At 48.0% G+C, this 24,662-nt stretch overlaps 2 protein-coding genes across 8 annotated transcripts in view; both read left to right on the plus strand.

Annotated features, from left to right (window-relative positions):
- Positions 1-24,662, plus strand: part of LOC119443176 (ras-associated and pleckstrin homology domains-containing protein 1) — a 170,840-nt gene that overhangs the window by 23,265 nt on the left and 122,913 nt on the right. The gene's annotated exons all lie outside the window — the stretch shown is intronic.
- Positions 2,621-6,037, plus strand: LOC125943596 (uncharacterized). The gene is made up of 2 exons (XM_049663064.1): positions 2,621-2,710; positions 5,537-6,037. Exons 1-2 carry the CDS (start codon positions 2,621-2,623, stop codon positions 6,035-6,037), a joined length of 591 nt encoding a protein of 196 aa, XP_049519021.1.

The following is a 24,662-nucleotide window of genomic DNA, read 5'->3' on the forward strand; positions in this document are numbered from 1 at the left end:
AAAGAGATGGCTGTTCCCTCATTCACATTCATAAGGATTTCTGTATGGGTACAAGATCTACTAACCCTTCGAGTGTTAGCCAATGCCACTCAAGGTCATGGTGGTGGAAGTGGAACATCTTTGGTCGACGGCCTCACATACTGTGTAAACTTTAGGAGCAGGCAGCTGACCAATAAACCCTCATATGGCTAACTATTACGTCACAAAGAAAAATGCTGATCTCTTCAATATTATTTACAGCTGTATCTGAACTGCAACAATTATTTCTAGTGTATGCCACGTCATGTTGAACAGATGTCTAACAATTCGATAAAGGAATCGTAGAGTTTTTTGCTTCGTGTGAATGGAAGTGAGCGAAATTCTACCGACGAAGAGTCGGTAGTATTTTTAGCACAATGTTTATCCCAAATAACAGACATGCTTCCACCTTTCTCTAGGCTGTGCGATTGTGTGACATGAAAGGGGCAGGTTCTTCCCATGCCTGTTGACTCCCTCAACAATTTGGAGAGCTACATTTTAAAAAAGCTTGTGCACATCATAATGTGTCTTTGATAGGAATAAGCTTGAGTGCTGCTCATTAAAAGCAGTTATTGCTGCAATGGTGCCGCTTATTTGAAACAGGTTTCGATCAGAGAACTGGACACTCGTCGAGTAGCGTCGGAAGTCGCTGCCTCTTCTCCCCTCGCAACATTTCAATATAACTTCCTGTTGTAGATCTATGTTTACTTGTGTTTACGCAATTGCATCACGTGCACATGCACATGTAACATGCACATGTAACACTCGGTGTAACTAACACAACTTCGGTGTTCGACCATCTTCACAGAGTGGAAGGGGCGGTGATATTTTATTCTTTCATTTACAGCCATATAGATTACTGTGCTGAAACACGGGGCACATTTAGCACTGCTACAGCATTTGCAGTATTGGGCGATCCATATCGCCCAATACTTGAGGTGGCTCAATTCTTGAGCCTATTCTTTTGTAGGTTGTCCAAAATACTTCGCGACCACATCATACTTTCGATGTGTAGCCTTACTAAAAATAAACTTGCCATAATGTTGTTCAGTGTGATCAGTGATTACTTCCTGTTAAACACATTCTCATCTATGGCTACTCTTGCTACAGGGCTTGCTGCTAACATCATCTTATTGCTTCTGGTACAAACAAATAAAGTAAACAAACTGGCTACTTCTTTACTTCTCTCCATGTGCCAAGTACTTTTCATCAATATACCTCCAGTCTGGTTACTGGCAAATTTCTGTTGATAAAAAGGACCAAGAGAAGACCGCGTTTGTCACCCCTGATGGTCTATATCAATTCAAAGTTATGCCATTCGGTGTATGCAAAGCCCCAGCCACGTTCGAACGTATGATGGACTTTGCTTCAAGGGTTGAAATGGTCAACATGCCTCTGCTACCTAGACGACGTTCTCATATTTTTGCCTACATTTGAGACACACTTTGAGCGCTTATCAGCTGTTCATCAAGTCTTCTGCAAGGCTGGGCTCCAACTAAACTCCTCGAAGTGTCACTTCGGTCGTCGGCAGATTCAGTGCTGGGCCACTTCGTCGACGCTTCCGGTATTCAACCAGACCCGGAGAAAATTAGTGCTGTCACGTCTTTTCCTGTACCTCAGTCTGTCAAAGACGTCGGAAGTTTTGTAGGAATCTGCTCCTACTTCTGACAGTTCCTTAAAGACTTCGCAGCGATTTCCCGACCACTTACTGATCTTCTGAAGAAGGACGTGCCGTTTACGTGGAGTCCCGCTCAAGCTGCTGCGTTTGTCCACCTGATCAACATTCTCACCACGCCACCTATACTGGCCCACTTTGACCTGGCCTCTCCTACAGAGGTCCGTACCGCTGCCAGTGGTCACAGTTTCGGAGCCGTCTTATCCCAACACCAACAGGGACAAGATCTTGTTATCGCCTATGCTAGCCGCCTCTTCACAGCAGCGGAACGCAACTATTCAATTGGAGATCGTGAATGCCTGGCCCTCGTCTGGGCGGTTTCCAAATTACGCCCGTACTTGTATGACACGCACTTCTCTGTAATCACGGACTGCCACGCGCTCTGCTGTCTTTCCTCACTCAAGGATCGTACTGGCCAGCTTGGTCGCTGGGCTCTGCGGCTGCAAGAATATTCCTATGCAGTAGTGTACAAGTCGGGCCGCCTACGTCAAGACGCAGACTGTTTATCACGCTATCCAGTGAACGAACCACCCGCTGATCATCATCATCATAAAGACTTTATTATATAGACTGGGGAGTTTGGAGCACGCAGGCTCCAGGGCCCCCGCACGACCTCACGACACTCAAGCGTTTATGTTAGTCCGGTCCATAACGCTGGCAGCCCGGTCAGTGGCAATGGTCTGCACGACCGGGTCTCCGGAGCGGAGCAGGGTCTCCCAGTCCTCCCAAGTCTTCCCGCTGATCCTGACACCGATGCCAACGCTTGCGTTTTCTCCGTTTCTCAGCTGCTACACGTCGCCGACGAGCAACGCCGTGATGCCACCTTGCGCGCCATCATTGATCGCTTGGAATCTTCGCCTTCTGATTCGTCCCTTCACTTGTGTGTTCTCCGGGATGGCGTATTATAATGCCACAACGTACGCCCCGATGATCCTGCCCTACTCCTCGTTATTCCTAAGCACCTATGGTCAGCTGTTCTCCAAGAACCTCACGTCTTACCAACGGCAGGTCACCTCGGCGCGTCTCCCGCGCCTACGACCGGATTCGCCGACGCATCTTTTGGCCAGGTCTTGCCCGCTCCGTCCGGAAATACGTTGCGGCGTGTGAGAATTGCCAGCGCCGAAAAACACCATCGACGCTCCCTGCCAGGGGCCTTCATATGCTCGACATTCCTTCGGAGTTGTTTCTTCGCGTTGGCTTGGACTTACTTGGCCCTTTCCCTCTATCAACGTCTGGCAACAAGTGGGTCGCTGCGGCGACAGATTACACCACACGCTACGCCATCACCAGAGCGCTTCCAACAAGCTGCGCCACAGATGTCGCCGATTTTCTTTTACGCGACGTGATTTTGCGGCATGGAGCTTCACACCAACTGCTCACTGACCGTGGTTGGACATTCCTATCTAAAGTCATCGCCGACATGTTCTCGCATACTTGGCCCACTTACCCATGTTTGGATTCTTCTCTCTGAGGAGGATCCGATCTTACGTCCACCCTATCGAAATGAATCTCGAATGTAAACGCGAACAAAAATTCATCTAGCAGGAGAAGGAAAATAACAGTAAAGCTTCGCGCGAGAAACGTGGAGTAGGTCGAAAGCTGTGCCCGGCGCGATACTTCACCCCGAAGACATGGCCATGAACACACTGGAGCGTGTCACCCACCTTTGCTTCCCTTCTTTCATGTCGGTGCCACGATCGCCCGACGGCCCCGACCCTATGTAATTGCTCTCCCTTCCTGAGCATAGCCATTTTAAAATGTACAATGTAATGTGAAAAACCCACTACTCCCAGGTTCATCCCGATGCCCGGGGATCGGTTGCATAACGGTCAAGCGGGGTGTAAGTTTAAGTGCATTTAAGATCAAAGCCACCGGCTCAGACAATGGCGCAGAGAGGGAAGGGGAGGGGGGGGGGGGGGTCATTTCGCGCACACACACGCTCAGCCAGCTAAAACATAGCCTTCGAGATTTGCTTCTACCCGATCAGAGCCACCTCTGAAGCGTGGATTATGGCGCCACTTATAGCCCAAACAAAGCCAAGTCGCAGATTTACAGTAGCCCAAATGTAGCCACATAGCCAACTCGTCCAAGTCGACGCCAAATTTTTTTTTCCTGTAGCCCTATTTGGCTATGTACAGAGTGTTTCAGCGAACACTTTCAAAAATTCTTATAGGTTGCCTGTGGCAGATAGCACAATTCTCGTTCATGAGCTGCATCGTCTACTCGAAGAGGCGGGCCTTACTTGCACAAGAAATTGAAATGCATAATCGACTAATCAACAAAAATTCACTAATTAAGTTTTTAACAAATTGCCTGATGGCCCATATTGCAATTTACAAATTGTAGCCGTGGAGTTCGCAAGGCGGATCCACTTGGAACGAATTCTCGAGATGACACCAGTTTCGAGATATCAATTCCCGAACTTTGCGGAGGCGTTCCACTTAGTTTTTTAACAAAACGTCGCTTTATGCATTGAAGCGACTGTTCGGCTATTTCCCACCTTCGTTTCAAACGCTTGTTTTCCAGCGCTGTTTCTCCTCCTTGTTGGTTGTTCTGCCTCAATGTTCAAGTGAATAATATGTGGTCACTGCTTGTTTTGTGAACTCTATGTAGTTAGAGGCTTCGCTTCCCGATGATGCTCTGCCCATTCATACCCGCTACATGATGCCTTGCGTACCGCCGTGTTTTGGAAAGACGTTTGATTGAAGTTTGCAGGGTGTAGTTCACTGGCACATCCGAGAAAAACGCGAGCTGAAAAACGCGTAGGTGTGGCATATGGGCGGCTCGCTACTTGATAAGAGACAAAAGAGCCTTTTCGCAAGCCACGTACGTAAAACACGGCGGCGGTCCCCGCTGCGCGCTTCGAATTGAATGTAACGTGGCTTTTGTAGAATTCGCTTCGTTTTTAGCAAATAACTGCGTAAATGGCTTTCGCTTTGTCTCAGGGCGCTTCGACGACAATGTATTATGGATAACCATGTGGAGTTTTCGAGATCGCTTCTCGTTTCAAATGACACGAAGCCTAACTAGGGAAACCAATCGATGGATGGATGCTATGAGCGTCCCCTTTGAAACGAGGTGGTGGGTTGCGCCACCAAGCTCTTATTATTTTGCCTAATGTCCTACCTATGTTTTTGAGAAACACTCAAAGACAAAGAATTCCAGGCATTAACTTTTTTGAACCATTACTGCGAACCTTTCAGTTATGTCATCGCCACCTATCGGTGAAGTCGAGAGATAGGTGCGACGATGGCATATGGCCTCCGAGATCGGAACATCTCGCAGGCCAACTAAAACTAGTAAACGTGCGCTGCTTAGCGTACGCTGTACTATAGCGTATAGCGTACGCTGTTAGTTGCGTACACTATATACTAAAGCTGTCTTATAGCTTTCCGTGTTTCCTCGATGGCAGGGCAGGCTCGAAGACGGAAGCTGACGGGAGAAAAAAAAACAAAAAAACACCGCATATCCACGAAGTGAATGATGATGAGTGGGCGAAGCACTGGGGAATCATTCGGGTAACCGTGAATCCCGTACATGCCCACTCGAACATGCAAATGAGTGACAACACATGTGTACAGTATATACAGTGTTGTTTTATTGGTCGTATATGGTATTGAGGTGCGGACTTTGTTTTCCCTTCATTAAGACTGCCTTGTGATCAGTGCAGCAGCACGGCGACGCCGGCAAGCGGACCCAGAGGCGGCGAGAGCGCGGAAAGCGGCGGCAAAACGCCGGAAGCGTTCTCTACCTAAGGTTGATGGCGCCGATGCTCGGTTCAAGCGCGAGCTTCGCGAGCCCTCAGCTCCGGGTCCGCTTGCCGGCGTTCCCGTACTGGCGCAGCTTCGCGAGCCCTCAGCTCCGGGTCCAATTGCCGGCGTTCCCGTACTGGTGCAGCTTCGCGAGCCCTCAGCTCCGGGTCCGCTTGCCGGCGTTCCCGTACTGGCGCAGCTTCGCGAGCCCTCAGCTCCGGGTCAGCTTGCCGGCGTTCCCGTACTGGTGCAGCTTCGCGAGCCCTCAGCTCCGGGTCAGCTTGCCGGCGTTCCCGTACTGGTGCAGCTTCGCGAGCCCTCAGCTCCGGGTCAGCTTGCCGGCGTTCCCGTACTGGTGCAGCTTCGCGAGCCCTCAGCTCCGGGTCAGCTTGCCGGCGTTCCCGTACTGGTGCAGCTTCGCGAGCCCTCAGCTCCGGGTCAGCTTGCCGGCGTTCCCGTACTGGTGCAGCTTCGCGAGCCCTCAGCTCCGGGTCCGCTTGCCGGCGTTCCCGTACTGGTGCAGCTTCCCGCACCCTCAGCTCCGGGTCCGCTTGCCGGCGTTCCCGTACTGGTGCAGCTTCCCGCACCCTAGACTCCGGGTCCGCTTTTTTTCTGCGTCGCCGTGCTGTAGCAGCTTTGCGAGCCCTCGACTCTGCTTGCAGTTGAGCCGCCACTCTCGCCTTTTCATCCATAGCAGGCGCGGTTATCAGAAGCGACCATGGTAGGGTGGCTAGAAGGGGAGGTGTGAATACCGGCGGCGCTTTCCTGCGGGCGCGCGTGACCCCTTGCGCACCGATGCCACCAGGGGAAATATGGCGCTACCGCTCGCGGCGCGGTAAGCATAGCCGCCTCGCCTCCGTGCCTTCGCCGTCAGTTTTGGTCTCGTCGCCTGTTTTGTGGTGTTTCTCGCGATACATAGCGTGTTGCACAGCGCCGTCGTGGCATTGCCAATTGCCATCCTAGTATTATTCACGAGGCCTTTCACGCTAGCTCAATCTGATCACCACTGCCTGTTTTTTTTTATTTGAGCGTCGAAAGGACATGCTACAAGTATGCAAGCGCTGGCACAAAGTGGTTTGTACGTCGAGAAGTAATCGGGTAATGACTGCAGTTTACAGGTCGTACGTACGAGCATAGGGTGATTACTGCTGACCTCGACGACGACGGTCGCATTTTGAGGGAGTCGAAATGCAAGGCACCTGTGTGCCTGTAAGGTGTCAGTGCGCGTTAAAGAAACCGAAGTGGTCGAAATCATTCCAGAGCCCCCAGCCCCTATGATCCTGATCCGGAGGACAAAAAAAAAAAAAAAAACTCGTTTGAATCTATCGACGCAATGCGAACTGGGCCCGTAAAATCTCACAGGAGTAGTGATGTGGGCTGATAAAACGTTTATTTCATGATAAAGACGTATACCATGACGCTCGCAGACAGCGCGCGATACCCGAGGCTGGCGATGCGCTCATTTCGGTTGCGTGCCTTCCCGCGCCTCGGTCAACAGCGCCGCCCTGCGGCATTGGTGCGCTGAGGGGTCACGCTTGCGCCGCCGGTATTCACACCTCACCTTCTAGCCACCCTAACCATGGCTGAAGAGAGAAAGATATCGCGCGTCGGGAACGACCGCAGCGCCCCTAGCGAACTCCATGCAAACCAGAGCTACGGACGACGAGGGGTGACAAGGCTCGGCCCTAAGGTGCTTCGCCCCTAAAACTCAGCTTCGCGCGAGCGGAGAGAGCCGTAAACAAACACAGTGTGTAGACGAGGGATAACTATCGGCGAAATACCGACGTGCCGCGTATTCCCAGAAAAAAAAAAAAGATTAGTCTAAATAGATTCCGGTTAACAGCGAACACTTTTTGTGCGCACTTTTGCCGGTCAGGTGCCTTATTTTACGTGTAAAAACATTGGATTTAGGCGCTGTTTTGCCTTCTGCTTTCATTCGCCAACGTCGCTTTCGTAGCCTATCCCGTCTGGCCACAATGACTTCTCGTGGGCTGCGTCGACCGCATGGTCGGCGGCGTTCGCCGGCCCTTGGTTGCACCGAGTGTGGTGTGACGAATTCGCGACGGTGCGTCGCGCTGGATTTTTAAAGACGATAATCTTTCTTGGGGGACTTAAACGCTGAAAATTTGGTCTGCTGTTTGTCTGTCTGTCACCCGATTCAGCCACCCGGCCAAAGTTGGACCACTTGCTTACCACCCACACTACTTAAACTGGTACGGCTGTTCATACTTGTGAACGTTATCGATCACAAAGTAAATATTACGCATATCTGAGGCGCAACATCACTAGGTAAGTATTAGGAGGTGTGTTCCTTTAATAGAAAATACATAGATACGTAACTCTAAAGACCTTAGTTTCTTAAGCTGCGCTGAAAATGCCATGCTATGCGCGCCGACGAACGACGTTCCCTGACTGCGCGCCGACGAGCGCCCTCTGCCATGGAGGAAGGAAACCCTCTGCACAAGCTCATGTTTCCCGATGTATTGCCAGATGGCGTCCATGTCTCACGCAGCGCCTCCTCAATTTTATCAATGCCAGCCAGATGCGGCCGATTCAACATAAAGGAAGCGCTGTCTGAGGCAGGGCAAAACATAAATGGCCGCTTGATGAAATAATGCGGTGAAATGAAATCTGTTCAAACAAACCTTCATGCCAGGACGGAAATGGTACGAGAACAGCATCACGGGTGGCTGCGGATCAGACCAGCACTCATGTAGTACGGCCGGCAGAAGACTATCGTCTTTCGACGACATTTGCAGCGAAGCACGCAGATACGCGGCAAATTTTTCGTCACGTGAAATTCTTCGCGAAAGTTCGCTGCATGGAGGTTGGCCTTTAGCCGTCTGCGCCAAGAATGCCCGCTGTAGGGAGGCATTTATTAGAGAGTTTTAGATTAGGGGGACGCAAGCGTAGGGGCCCCCTAGCGCTTGGGGCCGCGGTACTGCGCACGCGCAGACCGGTGCCCTCGCTTGCGTCCCCCTAATCTAAAACTCTCTCTTGTCAATGTTGGTACGTGCCTCGCATGTAGGAGGCAACGCGCGGACTTCTCGGGCGCGCCGCTAGATGTTGCAACGTGTGGATACGCGAATGAGGACTGCAGTGCACGACTCGTAGCACGTGTCGGTGTGGTGGCAGCGCCGTTACATTGCCTCACTGCTATTAAGCGCACTAACGTCGATATTCATCGTGACATGGATTGTGCCACATTTTTCGTTGGTCCGATTACGAGTGAGGTCTAAGAAAAGCATATATTTTGTGAGTGAGTTTCACTTATTTTGCCAAACTATGGGTGGCGACCAGAGTTTTCTTTTTTGTAGCACCTCTGACAGCGTTCGTTTGCCCCGGCTTCACTCGTATGCATATGCTCGCGGACAGCGGCATCGTCAGGATTGATATCAAGGTGGGGGCTGTTCAGTGAAGACAGAGCTGTCTACGCCGAGATTCGGCATACACGCTCAGTTACGATAAGCTCAATTGGGATGCGTCCTCACTCTCTTGAAGGAAACAGGTGCGAAACAGCTCTCGCGATAACGGCTTCCACTTTCTATTGTGCACAGCCTTGAAACAGATTGATAAGCGGTGCCTTGTGTCCGGGGCTTATCGTTAGGTGGGTTGCGGACCAGCGAAGCGGAGTGGCCCGGCGTGGCGAAATACCATTATTCTCTGGGAAAGTGGCGTAAAAGCACATAGAAAAAGAAAACAGGGCTCAAGTCCCACTCATAGGGGGTGGGGTAGAGGGGGGGTAGGGGGGTGGCCTTGCGTCTGCATGGCAAGCGGCTAAAGATGGACACATGTATGCGCAATCATGAGCAAAAGCTTGGAACCACTGATGTCGCGAAAAACAAATCATCATCATCATCAGCCTATTTTTATGTCCATTGCAGGACGAAGGCCTATCCCTGCGATCTCCAATTACACGTGTCTTGTGCAAGCTGATTCCAACTTGCACCTGCAAATTTCTTAGCTTCATCACCCCACCTAATTTTCTGCCATCCTCGACTGCGCTTCCCTTCGGTATCCATTCTGTAACTCAAAATGGTCCACCAGTTATCCATCCTACGCATTACATGGCCTGCCCAGCTCCACTTTTTCCTCTAAATGCCAACTAGAATATCGGCTATCCCCCTTTGCTCTATGATCCACACCACTCTCTTCCTGTCTCTTAACGTTAGGCCTAACATTTTTCGTTCCATCGCTCTTTTTACGGTTCTGAATTGTTCTTGAGCTTCTTTGTTAACCTTCAAGTTTCGGCTCCATATGTTAGCACCGGTAGAATGCAATGATTGTACACTTTTCTTTTCAACAACAGTGGTAATCTCCCAGCCAGGATTTGGTAATGCCTGCTGTATGCACTCCAGCTCAATATTGTTCTTCTATAAATTTCTTTCTCATGATCAGGGTCCCCTGTGAGTAATTGACCTAGATAAACGTACTCTTTTACAGACTCTAGAGGCTGACTGGCGATTCTGAATTCTTGTTGCCTTGGCAGGCTATTGAACATTATCTTTGTCTTCTGCATATTAATCTTCAACCGCACTCTTACACTTTCTAGGTTAAGGTCCTCAATCATTTGTTGTAACTCGTCCCAGTTGTTGCTGGATAGGACAATGTCATCTGCAAATCGAAGGTTGCTGAGATATTCGCCGTTGATCCTCACTCATAAGCCTTCCCAGTCTAAGAGCTTAAATACTTCTAAGCATGCAGTGAATAGCATTGGAGAGATTGTGTCTCCTTGCCTGGACCCCTTTCTTGATAGGTAACTTTCTACTTTTCTTGTGGAGAACCAAGGTTGCTGTGCAATCCTTGTAGATATTCAGTAAGATATTCACGTATACCTCCTGTACTCCTTGATTACGCAATGCCTCTATGACTGCTGGTATCTCTACTGAATCAAATGCCTTTTCGTAATCTATGAAAGCCATATAGAGAGGTTCATTGTACTCCGCAGATTGTACTCCTGAAGCCAGCCTGTTCTCTTGGTTGACTGAAGTGTTGCCCTGATTCTATTGGAAATTGGTGAATATTTTATACAATACTGAAAGCAAACTAATGGGTCTATAATTCTTCAATTCTTTAACGTCTGCCTTCTTATGGATTAGTATAATGCTGGCGTTCTATGGGAAAAGCTGCTGGAGAAGATGGAATAACAGTCGATTTAATCAAAGATGCAGGAGATATCATGCTTGAAAAGCTTGCGGCCCTTTATACGCAAAGCTTCACGACTGGAATAATTCATAAGTGGGATACGTTAAAAAAAAACGTCACAGTATCGCCCGAAAGGCGAAGCATCGACTGCGATAGTAAATTAGTAGTCATCTATACGAAGTAAGGATAGTAGTTTTATGGGCTGTATAAACTTGCAAACACAGGCATACCAACTAAATGAACAAGCATGGTGTCACGCGTGCACAAGCAAACATGAACACATCTCACACTCGCTGTCAAAACGCTGGAGTGGGGAAGTGCGGCAGCGAGCGAATTGACCTTCGTGCTGCCTCTCGCTTCAACGCCAACTAAGCGGCGAGAACGCAGCGCACACAAAGGTATCAGCACCAGTTACCGTTGTGCTTCAATGCATACAACAACGTTTTGTTAAGAAAGTAACTGGAACGCCAGTGCATTTCTCCGCAAAGTTCGGGAATATCTCCAAACTGGTGTCATCCTGAGAGTTCGTTCCAAGTGTGAATTCCTGAGAATTCGATCCGCCTTACGACCTCCACGGCTAGAATTTGTAAAGTGCTATTTTGGCCGTAAGATTATTTTTCAATTTTTTAAATCAAGTAATGTTCGCCTCTTCGATCGAGTAGACCAGGGGCGCGATCTTGTACGCGTTCCAAAATGGAACGGAGGCGTTCCGTTCCATCGAGCCGCACACGATTGGCCAATTTCAACCGCGACGTTCAAATTGACGAATCGTGTGCCGCTCGATAGAACGGAACGCCTCCGTTCCATTTTGGAACGCGTACAAGATCGCGCCCCAGCTCATGAACTAGAATTGCTGTCACATGCAAATTTTAAAAGGGTGTTCGCTGAAACACCCTGTGTATAGCGCCGCGCGTCGCGGCTCTGCCAGTCGGTGCGGTGTGATGCATCGCGAAATGAAAACACGAATTTCGCATTAGGGAGTATGTTAATCTTCGGTGAAATTTTTATGTTTCATTGTTTTACTTTAGTCTGTCATCGTGTTCCTTCTTCCTATCCGCCATTTCTATTTCTGTTCCATCATTTCCGAAGAGTAGGCAGGCATTGTGTCCCACCGGCGGCAGTTTCCAGCCTGCTCCATGCTTTCTTTCTCATTCTTTCAAATGTGTGTTTTCAAATAATAATAATCAAAATAAATCGTCGTTGATAAAGTGCGCATCTATCCCACAAACAAGGCGTGTGGTCAGGGCATGCTTAAAAAAAAAAAAAAATCACCTCCCAAGCATTCTGTACAGATGGTTAACCAGCGAAGCTGAAACGTGCGGGCCCGGTGTTTATGATTGGGTTAATCCTGATGGTTCATTAAAGTATTTCACAATTATTGGTTACGTCTTTGTGTTTCTTAATGAGGTTACACACACGTTCGGCTGCGACGGAGAGAACGGCATGCTCGGCGGCTTGGTTAGCAGCATTCGCCCGCCATTGCCGCTCGCGATTCTTCGAAATTAAATTGCCTCAAAATTACATCTGTTCGTTACGTAAGACAACGAATGGCTCATACCCCCTTAGCAATGCCTCATACCCCCGTAAACGCGATCTCCCCATTACGACTACAGAAGAGAAGTGAAATTCTACGCTGGAATGATGAGTGGCAACGGAGCCAGCTGTGGAGAAAGACGTCGACGCTCGAGCCAATGCTGATAGTTTTCTGTGGACAGGCGACTAACACTCTCTTTCGTTTCGCTTAGCCATATAAAGCTTCGGCTTAAAATGCTTCCTCGGCTCTACGATATGACGTCACATGTGGCTTGTTCTTCATTGTGCGCTTGTAGACTTCTGCGGAAAATAGGACACGCTGCACAGTGAGTGTTCTGAATGATTGCAGAGGAAAAGCCGGCGCGACGGGTGAAACATCGAGTGGCACGTGTGACGTCATGCGCCTGCGCTCGCGTTCGAAAACCTTGTCAGTTTTCCATTCCGCGGCAGTAACAAGCTAGCTGTGCCACTTTGGTCTCTCTATAGTGGTCTCTCTATATAGGCATGTTTCATACTCACGGTACCTGTTTTTAAGATTAATCCCTTTAAACGAAGCACTGTGTGGTTTATTCTTTTGTAACTGCCAGTTTTTCTTTGTTGCCGAGTGATGGTGACGAGTGCCACTGGTCAACACCGGCCTTCCAAAAGAGCGTTCCGAGTTTATTCATAACTTGACGAACAATGCTATCGGTCTATAGTCGGGTACAACGCAAGGAGGCAGGAAAGGCCCCGCCCAGATGACCGAAGCGCGGCAGCCGATTGCCTCCCCGACGAAAGAAGTCGTGCTTCTAAAACGCGTAATTCTCGGTGTAAATCTTGTGTCTGGATGGCTGGTTTGCTCTCGTACAGCATATGCCGGATCGCGAGACAACAACGCTGCGCGTCATCTGCTCTTCAGCTTCGTTGCAAGGGGCAAAAGAGCAGCGCTGCATGGCTCTGGTTTACATGTGCACGGAACATTCACTACTCCGTTTCCGAGGTTAAATTGTATCAGTTGCTATTTAACAAGTGCTGCAGTTATCGAAATCATTACAACCTGAGGCGAGAAGGCGATCGAGGCAGGAAAGGAACAAAAATGCTTCATTCATCGTTTTGAATAAATACACGGATGCTTGTCTCTTGGTTGTAAATAGCGTAAGATTTATATTTTCTTGGTTTTGGGGGTTCACAAACTTATTTTCAAGAATGTGAGTTTTTTTTTTTTTTCAGGGGTAGGCATAATTTTCGTTGCCAAAACTATCGCTTGCCTTCCCCCGAATGTGGGTCACCTCAAAGATTTCCTGCCAATTTTGCAGTTGTCGGTTAGCACGGCAGATGGAGATGCAAACCGCTGCTAGGAAATAGCAGAAGGCGCGTGTGTGCCCCTCGCTTGTATATGCACCCCTCCCTTCTGCGAAATGGCTTCGATATTATTTATCGCGTGTGTTTAGCTTGAAACACATCGAACGTGACCCGCCGCGGCGGCTTAGCGGCTGTGGTGTTGCGGTCTCAAATCGCCGGCCGTGGCGGCCGCATTTCGATGGGGGCGCGATGCAAGAACGCCCGTTCATTGGCGCGTTAAAGATTTCCTGGTGGTCAAAATTAATTCGGAGTTCCCCACTATACGGCGTGCCCCGTGATGAGATCGGGGGTTGGGAGCGTGAAATGCTAGTCAATTCCAATTCACATCGAACATGCGAAAACCGTGCAACTTTGTGCCCGCGAGGAGGAGGCGACTACCGTCGGGACACCTGCTCGCGCATACGCGTGCGTGACCGGAACGAGAAAGTAACCCGTCGACCTGCCTTCCCCAAGTCGTGCGCCATTGCCAGCTGCTTGCGGTTGATCGCTGCCGATATCGGTACTCCTTTCGCTGGTGGCGGTTCTCTTGCATGCAGGTTCGGAACGCCCAACGAATGCGGCCTGCTGCCTCATTTATGCGGTGGCTTCCTGCTACAGTGCGTCTTGTGCAGCCTGTTTGCTTTCATTCTCTTTCGTTCTTTGCCTTTCAACTGCGAAAGCAGACATACAGCAACCTTAAGGTGATCGCGCGCGTGGGTTAAATAGTTGAAAGCGGTCGCATCCGCGAACATTCATTTGAAGATCAAACACGACACTCTGCATGCTGCCCGAAGTTGGTTAATGATCGACTTCGCGAACCAAGTTCATCAACTGTTCACTTTAATTCCCACTTCGTGCACTTCGGAGGACTGATGAACAGCTGCCTGTGAAATGAAAGTTGGCAGTGCAGCTTTACTTAAGAATCGTACTCAAAACGGCATTTCAACTGCGTTTTGTGTGTTTCCGGTAAACGACTCAGGCATAACTCCAGAGAGCACTACAATTATCTGAGACACGATCAGTAGTGATAACAACAGCTGGGCTAGTTGGTCTTGATTCATTTTTGAATTGACTTGGCCAGCGCAAGAAACAACACGGATGACAGAGAAGCGCACACGGACAGCGCTGACTCTAAACTTAATATTTATTGCACACGACGTAAACGCGAACGTGAATACGCATGCGCAACAGAAACCGAGAAACGACAAAAGGAAAAAAAAAAAACATGAAGGCCAACGCAATCTGTTGACAGCTTGTGCGTGTTTTTGAAGAATTCCATCTCCGTATCGATTAAGGAGATCGACGGCTGGCCGATTCACTTCGTGCTATTTTAGCTAATATGATAAATTTCAAGTTATTCTTTTGTTCATGTCGCTGTGTTTGTCTAAGGTCGCCGTGTTACTAAACAGTGGCTCGCACTGATATGCCTCGTGCAATGTGATACTAGGTTTGAAAATCGGTCATTATTTTCGAATTTTCTCTGGTGCTCTCGTAATCTGACGTTGGCTCATCTTCCAGTCTGCCCAATATATGTATTGCCGCTGGACAGAGGGATCTGGTAGATTACATGGGTCGCACATGGAATGAACTGGCTTCTGTGTTTGACGGCACACTTTCTTTTATTGCGATAGCAATTATATGGGCACTCCAAGCGCATTTCTGCCGTCGGCGTCGCCGGCGCTGTGAGGTTCCGTATAAAGTCCTACGGCGATAAAATCGTCGCCGCGCGCCGTACGCTGTGTGCGCGAGTAAAAGCGAACGAGGGTGAGCCGGCAATGGCGGCTTGATGTAGCGCACGCGAGGGAGGGAGGGAGGCAGGCAGGCCGGAAGCGCGCTGTCTTCTTTCGCGCGCGAGGCATGGTGGCGAGGTGACGGAGAGGGAGGGAGGGAGGAGTTGCGTTCTGCTCCGCCAGCTGCTGCTCACAGCGCGGCCGCGCGGGCGCCGTATTTGAAAGCGATCTATGATGTGGACGAAGTGCGCGTCCGCGCAGGCCTCATCTTCAAAGCCATCTGCGATGGGGACGAAGTGCATGTGCCGAGCGCCGGTAGCTTCGTATGCGCTGTGCTTTCGATATTTAGTTCGCGTTGAAGCGAGACGAGAGACAGCGCGAAGGTCAATTTGCCCGCTGCTGCTGGCTCGCTTACTCACTCCGGCGTTTTCACATCGAGTTTCCGCGGTCATCGAGCGAGATGTGCTCATGTTTACCTGTGCGCGCGTGACACCGTGCTTGTCCCTTTAATTAGTAAGCGAATGTTTACAACATTATACGACCCATCAAACTACTATTCTTGTTTCGTATTTTGCTACTAATTTGCTATTACAATTGATGCTTCGCCTTTCGGGCGAAACTGCGACCTTTAAGATTCGCCTTCTACCCGGCGCTTCACACGCGCACAAATGTTTCGCGGTAGAGGTCTTGTCATCGGACACCAAGTCCAAGGGCTTCACCTCTGCTACCGGTGCTTGACTTTCTCCCACGTCGGTCGGCACCTTATCACCAGGCGGCCATGATCAACGCTGCTGTGAAGACAGGCATAGTGGACACGGGTAACGGCTAGACGCCCCAGCGGCGTTCGCCAGCCGGAGCGCGGGCACGGCGCTGGGCCGCCTGGGTCGGATGCCCTTCCGACGTTCGCCAACTGCATGCTGCAGGAAGAAGTTGGGTGTCGATCCTAGGTGGGAGCGGCCTTGGGCCAGGAACTTGTCTCCTAAACTTTGGCTCATACACACTACCAAGAAGTAGGCGGTTTCAACTATGTTTATGAGAAATTTAACAAAAACTAAATCTGCATAGCAGTCGTTAGAAAATGCTATTAAGAATTTTGATATAAGGTAATTTTGTCATAAAGGAGTGAAATAATAGGAATAATTCATAATTCTAGAAATTCAGCAAGGTACTCTTTTTGTATCTCTAATGAAATTGTAAACTGCAAGAAAAGCATCCCTGTGGCTGTGTCCCAGTGAAGTTGCCCCGAAGGAGAGAATGGTTGGCGAGGTTAATTGGCCAAGTTTTCGAAATGCCATTTCTAAGATTTTTCTTTCTCTTAAAAATCGGCGGCACGAAAGGAAAAAAAAAATGCTCAATGGATTCGGATTCATTGCAAAAAGAACATAGAGGGAACACAGCGAGACCAGACCTGTGTAAGTAAAAATTTAGAGGCCGTATAGGCATCGCAATTTTGTAATAGAAATTTTCAATTGCCTTGAAGTACACCAATTGTTATTCCATGGGAAGCAAAGATGGTGGAAATCAGAAGACGAGGAGGAGGAGGAAAAACATTTATTAAGAAAAAAAAAACAAAACAAAAAAACAAGCAGGTGTCTTCCTGCTTGTGCTGGGAGATGCCCTCAGTCCAGGGCTCCTGCGGCTCTTGCTGTCTCCCGGGCTCGCCGCACCAGTTGTTGCTGGTCACGAGGGTCCGAGCTAGTCAGCACGGTCTCCCACTGCTCGGGTGTGGGGTATATGTGGGGCTACCTGTATGTTGGGACATGCCCATGTGGTGTGATATAGGGAAGCGTAGTCGTTACAAAGGGGGCATTTGTACGAGTACTGTGCAGGGTGTATTGCATGTAATCTGCTTAAATGGGGGTAGGTGTTGGTTTGTAATTGTCACCATGCTACTGCGTCTTCGCGTGAGAGGGTCTTGTGTGGGGGTGGGTATTGTCGTCTGTTCAATCTGTGGTGTTGTAATATGGCGTTGTATTGTAAAGGTACGGGCTCCATAGATGCGGCCGTATCCCTCTCTTGTGGCGCCCGGGTGGCATGAGCTCGGGCTACAGCATGCGCACGCTGATTTCCACTGAGGGACTCGTGTCCTGGAGTCTATACTATTTCAACGTCGGGTAATTGAGAGGCTTGTTTGAGGAGTTGGGCGGCTATGGAACATATTCTGCCTCTGGCATAGCTACGACAAGCTGCTTGAGAGTCGGTAATAATTGTAGCGTGTTCTTTGGTTTGACTAGAGGTGATGGCTAAGGCGATGGCTGTCTCCTCCGCTTTGAGGATGTTGGCAGTGCGGACCGTCATCGAGACCACCTCTTGAAAGTTATGGTCGACAACACTGACTGCCATGGCTGCTTTTCGGGGGTACTGCGCGGCATCTGTGTTAAAATAGATTTTGCGGAATTTTGCGATATAGAGAAATTTCTGTGCCTAGCCGCGGTGACATAAGCTGTTGTCAGCAAAACAGATATGACAGGGCCATTAAGTGATGCTTGTGCGAGTGAATCAGCCATTTCATTCGGGTGCAAACCACGATGTCCCGGTGCCCAAAGCAAGTATGCTTGCCGCAAGTACGAAGGAACCATTGAACAAAATGTTTGCAAAATTTTTTATTGCGATAGCAATTATATGGACACTCCAAAGCGCATGTCTGCGGTCGGCGTCGCCGTTGCCGTCGCCGTGAGGTTCCGTATGACGTCAACGGCGATGAAATCGTCGCCGCGCTCAGGACGCTGTATGTGCGAGTGAAAGGGCGCGAGGGACGCGCGCTTTCACGGGGAGCGAACGCACATCGTTGCGCAAACCCGCGTTTTTCGCCGTGCTCCCTGAAGGGCTGCATCTCTTTCCTCCGTTACAATCACCATATATAGAGAGCAAACGCGACTTCTTCCGTGGCGCGAAATGCCCTGGGGGGACGGGGGGGGGGGGGGGGAGGGGAGGTGACGCTTAGCGTATTTTATAGAGGCGACCAAATGCCTATTTATATAAAAACGTTGCCAAGGGAGATAGTGGTAAAGACTTCCGACGCTGCTCGACGAGTGTCCCCATTCTGATCTCGTCGAAAACCTCGCAGCCGCCCCCAGAGGCATTGGCAACAGTCACCAACGCCACGCGCGTTCGGTGCGAACGCGGATAAAACGCCGAGGGCGTCGACAACAGTTCTGCGCGTTACTGGTGCTGCTGCATGTCCGAGCTTATACAGCTCATAAAACTACTATCCTTACTCCGTATAACTCTCTACTAATTTGCTATCGCAATTGATGCTTCGCCTTTCGGGTGAAACTGCGACAATTTTTTAATTTGACGAGGCTGTAAGTGCTGTGCATACAGACAGTGAGTCAGTCACAATAACAGCTAATGAATTGTTTTGGGGAATCTTTCGTAGGGCTAATATAATCGCTATTATTCTGCCTGAAAAATGGGTGTAAAGTTGGAAAGGCGAAGAAAGTAAGACCATTGAAGAGATTCAGAGAAGATCCCCACTCCTGCCTTCTCATTGCACACGGAAGTGTCGGTAGCTATTATGTTGTCAGTAGCTCGCTGGTTTAGCTGGTCTTTTAATATATTATTTAAATGTCTGCTAGGCAATAATTTAGCATGATTTGGAAATATGTCCTCGAATTCAATTTTGAGGTCTGTTAAGGCATTATTCGAATGGCAAACTTTACGTATTGAGATATTCAATTGTTGTAACTGTGCGTGCACAAATATTATCTGAGGACTGTGTAATCGCGACCACGATACGTTAAAAAACTCAGACGGTTCAGAGAAAAATATGTATTGTGCACTCTTTGAAAACTCATAATTTTTTAAAGTCTGAACCGTAAGCATGCAGAATCTATAATCTAGAGTGGGTATATTAGCTTCCGTATATAACACAGTGTTGGCAAAGAATCTAGGTAGCCCAAGGCATAATCGTAGAGATTTTCTTTCTAATAGTATCAGAGGTTTAATTTTATAGGCGGGACCACCGGAAAATGACGCGCAACCGAATTCTAATATGGGCCGAATATACATTTTATATGTCATCATTAAAGTATCCCTGCGTAGTCCAGAGCGACGTCGACTGAGCCGGTGGAGCATAGCTACGGCACGTTCTGCCTTTGTTGCGATATGTTGAATGTGAGTGCGCCAGACGAGCTTGCCATCGTACTCGTATATGACGCCAAGGTATTTCACCGAGTCAACTTGAATGGTTTCCTGGTGATATTGGAGGGATATATGCTCAGGTGCAGTTAACGGGAAAACTAGTACAACACTTTTATTAACATTTAATGACATACATAACTTATCTAGCCATGTCTGAAGCCTTCCTAGGTAATTCTGCAACGACTAGTGCAGTGATTTTATATTAGTTGCGGATGTAAAAAAAATGCGATATCGTCCGCATAAACATAAACGTTCACTTCCCTGGACAAAGGAATTGTGCTTAGCAAAATGTTAAACAAAATGGGTGAAAGAACGGCACCGTGTGGTACACCTCTTGTTTGCTTGGATTTAGACGTCGAAATGCCTTGTTGATAACAATAAAATTCTTTATCTCATAAATTCATATATCGGTACGGTAATATACTTTGGTAAATTCGTAGACTTGAGTTTATTGAATAAAAAAAAAGGTATTCTACAGTGTCGTATGCTTTTGCCCCAGCGTCACCAAAGCTGATTACTCTCGTTTGCGACGAGCGAGTTTAATGCGCCTCTCTAGATCTACATGGGCGCACCATATCGAGTGCCCGGGACGAAATCCAATTTGACAAGGACTGAGAATTGTATCGTCCTGCATAGAATCTGTTATGTGCCCATGAGCAATCTTTTCTATTAATTTTACGACATTGGAACTAAGAGAAATTGGCCTTATGTTGTCTAGGTTAAGTTCAACTGCTTTTTTCTTCAACAATGGAATAATTTTAGCTACCCTCCACTCTCTGGAATCCAGGAATTTTTTAGAGAAAAATTTACTATATTTAGTAGGTCTTGAGGCGCATAATCAAACAAAACTTTTAGCATTCGTGTTCCACCTGGGCTGACGCCAGTAATAATTTAATAATGTTTTCAAGCTCTGTCAATGTGACTTCCACAATGTCAAGGGAGGTTGCGATAGCCCTGTCGGCAATTTATGTGTAAATCGTTGCGCTAGACCTTTAGCAATTTTCTCAAGCGACTCTGCTTGTTGGTAGAACGACCGAGTCGATATTCACTGGCGCTGGTATAACTTTACGGGATAGACGAAAATTAAACAGAGCTTTTTTATTACTAGACTTTGAAAGGTATATGTAGTGTTTCGAATCATAAACGTCCTTAGCATTTGCGACTGTACACTTAAATGTAGCAGCTACATACGTATAATCAGCCCAATTTACAGGGAATTGGTTATATAAAAGTTTTCCATGCAGCTTTTCGACGTCTAAACTTACGCTCACAGTCAGAATTACACCAGGGATAATATGAACCACCCTTAGTAGATGGTACGACAAATTGAGACTTTTTTGATGTTTGTTTTAGTATTCAACAAAGGATCATTGCCTTAATATCCTTCTCCATGCCTTCCTGAGCGTTTAAAGCCGATTTTAACGTATGTTTAATTTTGAGCAATTTACAAAAGTGCGCACATGATTATCTAAACAAGTTGACGGAGTAACCAGTTCAAAAATTATAGGTAGACGATCACTGTTAGTATCGGAGTCAACTGTGTTCCAGGAGGTGATTGAAATGCTCGAGCTGACAAACGTAAGATCTAGGGCAGAACGTGACTGACCGCGAACGAAAGTATGTACTCCTGAATTTAAACAGGAGAAACGATTTCATAAAGTCCAATCCCACAACCGTTTGCCACAAGTATCCGTTCGGAAAACCCACGATACATGGTGAGAATTAAAGTCGCCTAGTAATATAACGTTTCTATGGCTATAAGCAATAGTGGTATCGAGATAACGGCTATCTTGCACCCCAGCAGGGAAGTGCGTGTTAACTAGGGAAAATGGCGTGCATCCAGGAAGCGTTATATCCAATACTAACATCTCACATTGTGGTGACATCTGATGTGCAATCGTAGCTTTATGGCAGATCTTTGCTGACACAAAAATAGCTAAACTGCCGCATCGGGAAAGGCGATCCAATCGAAAACATCGATTTTTTTTACATTAAAATTTTGATCAGCAGTAATCCAAGTTTCATGTAAAATAATATCTGGAGAATATTTAGAAGCAAGATATAATAAATTTGTTGGAGCGGAAAGTATGGAACGACAGTTCCACTGAATTACTGTTAAGCTTCCTATGGTGAAGAAAGCAGAGCAGCAGAGATTGCTTCGTCTAAAACGCTCTGTTTTAAGAAGTCTTTTTTAGGAGTCTCTCTCACAACGCCTTTGAGTTGGTGAGAGAGCTAGATTTTTTGTTTACTGGTGATCTTGTGCATTAAAGTGATCGGGGGTCCATTTCTACATCTTGATTTTCCATCGCATCTGTGTCTGAAAGGCAGGTGTGGTCAACTTTCTCAGAAGTTGATGGATTTGCCACATTGTTGTTTATCGTTGGTATCGCGGTTGGCACTTGACTAGATTGACTTTTTGGTAGAACAGGCACCTGACCCTCAGTGTTGGTTTTTAGCAATTTGAAACCACTGAGCCAATTGTGTGGACATTGCCTAAACAATGGAGTCGGTAAGGTTCACCATAATGCGTTCCATTGCTTTTTCCAACGCCTTTTCGACAGAAGCTGCAACAGCCTGAGAGATTGAGTTATCCATACCTAACGTTTGACGGGACGTTATACCAGCATATCCTTGAGCACTGCTCTGAATTTCTGCAATGGCCTCGCGACGAGAGCATCGGCGTGTATCAATTACTTCAAGGATTTGTAGTTCTTTTGTCCTTGCAGGGCAGTTAGGCTCATCTGCAGGATGAGTAGCGCTGCAAAGGCAGCAGAATTCATCACGGGAAGCACATTCATTTGAGCTATGGTCTTCTCCACAAACGCGGCACCGTGTGTTTGACCTGCAACTTATTATGGAGTGTCCAAACCGCCAGCATTTTAAACACTGAAGGACACGGGGTGATAGAGGTTCAACTCGGTATATGAGTGGCCATGCCTTGATTTCTGATGGACGATTCAAGCCAGCAAACGTAGCAATGACAGTTTCTGTGGGTACGCGCTTGTTATCAACGACACGGCTGCAATGATACACACGGCTGCCGATGAAAACATTTACGAAATATCTGCGGGACATAGACTTATGTCAACACCACGGACACAAGATTTACTCAAGTGCAATGTTCTTGCGACACATCCGGTGAGCACCTTCATTCCTCATCACCTCGCGTGTACCAAGTACACGCCCTCGCGTGTACCAGGTACACGCGAGGTGATGAGGAATGAAGGGGCTCACTGGATGTGTCGCAAGAACATTGCACTTGAGTAAATCTTTTACATAAGCCTGGTCTGGCGAACAGCAAAGGATGCACCCTCGGCCAATTTGTCGAACCTCGGTGATATGTTGAAAATTGGCCGAGGCCATCAGCAGTTCAGTTTTAAACGCCTTGGGATTCTTCATGTGAATCATTCCGCCGTCACTCCGGACTAAAGCCACTGGTACGCTGCTGCGTAAGAAAAGCTCCACAGGCAAATCAGGGGGAGGAATGGAAGCCTCCTGGCCTGGCGATGAGAGAGACATTGCAGATGAGCACGAAATTACTCTAATAAGGTTAACAGCTATTGGAGCGTCAAAATCAATTAGCTAAAGAAGCAAAGATCAATAGGAAAACCGCCAGCTACTTGACCAAAACCCGCGTGGATTCTTCACGGACGACAGCGTCCATCACCTCGAGCCAGGAACTTGACTGGCCGCTACTTGCTTGCTTGCTTGATTCTCATCCGTGGCGCTTACCCACTACGGGGGATTGGCTAAGAAGCCGGCGGTTAAAGGTTAAAGGTAAGGAGGAGAGGGAAAAAAATACTATTTATTTATTTATTTTCATACTCTTAATTGCCCGAAGGCTTTACAGAGAGGAGGGGCAAGAACAAATGGAAGTATTAATGGCGGTCTTGAAATTCTTGGAGTCAGAGATGGCGGTGATGGAGGCAGGGACGTAGTTCCAGTCTTCCGAACGACGAAAAAGTAAATCAGAGTCCCGCACCCTGGGCATCTTCTTCTCCGTCTTTCTACACGGCTGCCACGCTGGCTGTCGCTTGCTTGCTTGCTTGTTCCTCACTTGCGCCGCTTACCCACTACGATCACGGCACTACTCGCGCACTTGACACGTCACAGTCCCTAGAGCTAACACAAATACCACTCTTTTGTAGATACACTTGATTGTGGACACCTGGAAATGTGGATTTGAAGTAAAACATGAGAAGTTCCAAGAAGCTATCCACCGACATGTTGGTTATCTCAATGAACTTCGTGTCGTCGTTATCTTGCGTGGTGCACCATTTCACGGCGAGCATAATAAAGGTCTGCAACATCTATGCTAAATGCATTGCGCGTTTTGCGATTGTTGTGCTGCAAAAGCACCTTGCTTGGCTGCAATGTGAGGGCCCTTTTCCCGTGTCTAATCGTGGTGAAAAGGAAAAAAAAACCGATGGTTTCTTTCTTAAGAAAACGTCGTTTTAGCATTTGAAGCACAAAAGTAACTGGAACGCCAATGCTTTTCTCCGCGAAGTTCGGGAATTAATATCTCGAAACTGGTGTCGGCCTGAGAATTCGTTCCAAGTGGATCCCCTTTGCGGACTCCACGTCTAGAATTGGTAAATTGCAATATGGGCCACACAGTAATTAGTTAAATACTTAATTGTTGAATTTTTATTCAGTCGATTGTGCATGTCAATTTTTTGTGCAAGTAACGTCCGCCTCTTTGAGTAGACCAGCTCATGAACTAGAATTGTGCTATCTGCCACAGGCAACCTTTAAACATTTTTGAAAGTGTTCGCTGAAGCACCCGGTATATAAGGAGGAAAATTGCTCCCCGAAGGGTTGCATGGATGTCCTCGTGATAGTGTCACGAACTTTGACGGCGCGTTTTTCCGTGTTTGAGGAAGGCAGCTGCCTAAAACCTCGTTACGCCAGTCGTCGAAGTAACCTTTTTTACATTGTGAACGTATCCTGCTTTGTAGGAGAGTTCTCGTTATATCTCATCTCGGAAAAAAGAAACAAAGGTCAGTGCCGTACCCAGCCCGAAAACCGGCCATCACTGTGGTTTGCGGCCCAGCGTGACCGTGGCGCGTCCCCGACGACGAGCTGTTGTGGTGATGGTATCTGTCGGGTGCGCAGACTACCTTTTATTTGCTGTTTACAGACATCGTTCCCGAAGCACGCCCTGCGGAACAGCAACGCAATAGCCCACAGGGATGCACACCTCTCCAGCTGGCACCAGTGTTGCTGTGCAGTTGGAGTGTTTGAGCTGCATACGTGGGCATGGGGCATGTGCCTATAGCACACTAAAATGCTTTCTTTCTTAGCTAACTTGACGGTCAGAAATGCGTGACCGAAAGTTTTCGGGGG

The sequence above is a fragment of the Dermacentor silvarum genome, chromosome 2, assembly GCF_013339745.2.
Source record: "Dermacentor silvarum isolate Dsil-2018 chromosome 2, BIME_Dsil_1.4, whole genome shotgun sequence".
NCBI lineage: Eukaryota > Metazoa > Arthropoda > Arachnida > Ixodida > Ixodidae > Dermacentor > Dermacentor silvarum.

Coding starts and splice junctions, on each gene's coding strand:
- LOC125943596 (XM_049663064.1), top strand. CDS start 2,621: ATGATCCTGCCCTACTCCTCGTTATTCCTAAGCACCTATGGTCAGCTG. Junction 2,711..5,536: donor ACCAACGGCAGGTCACCTCG/GCGCGTCTCCCG, acceptor GTACTGGCGCAG/CTTCGCGAGCCCTCAGCTCC.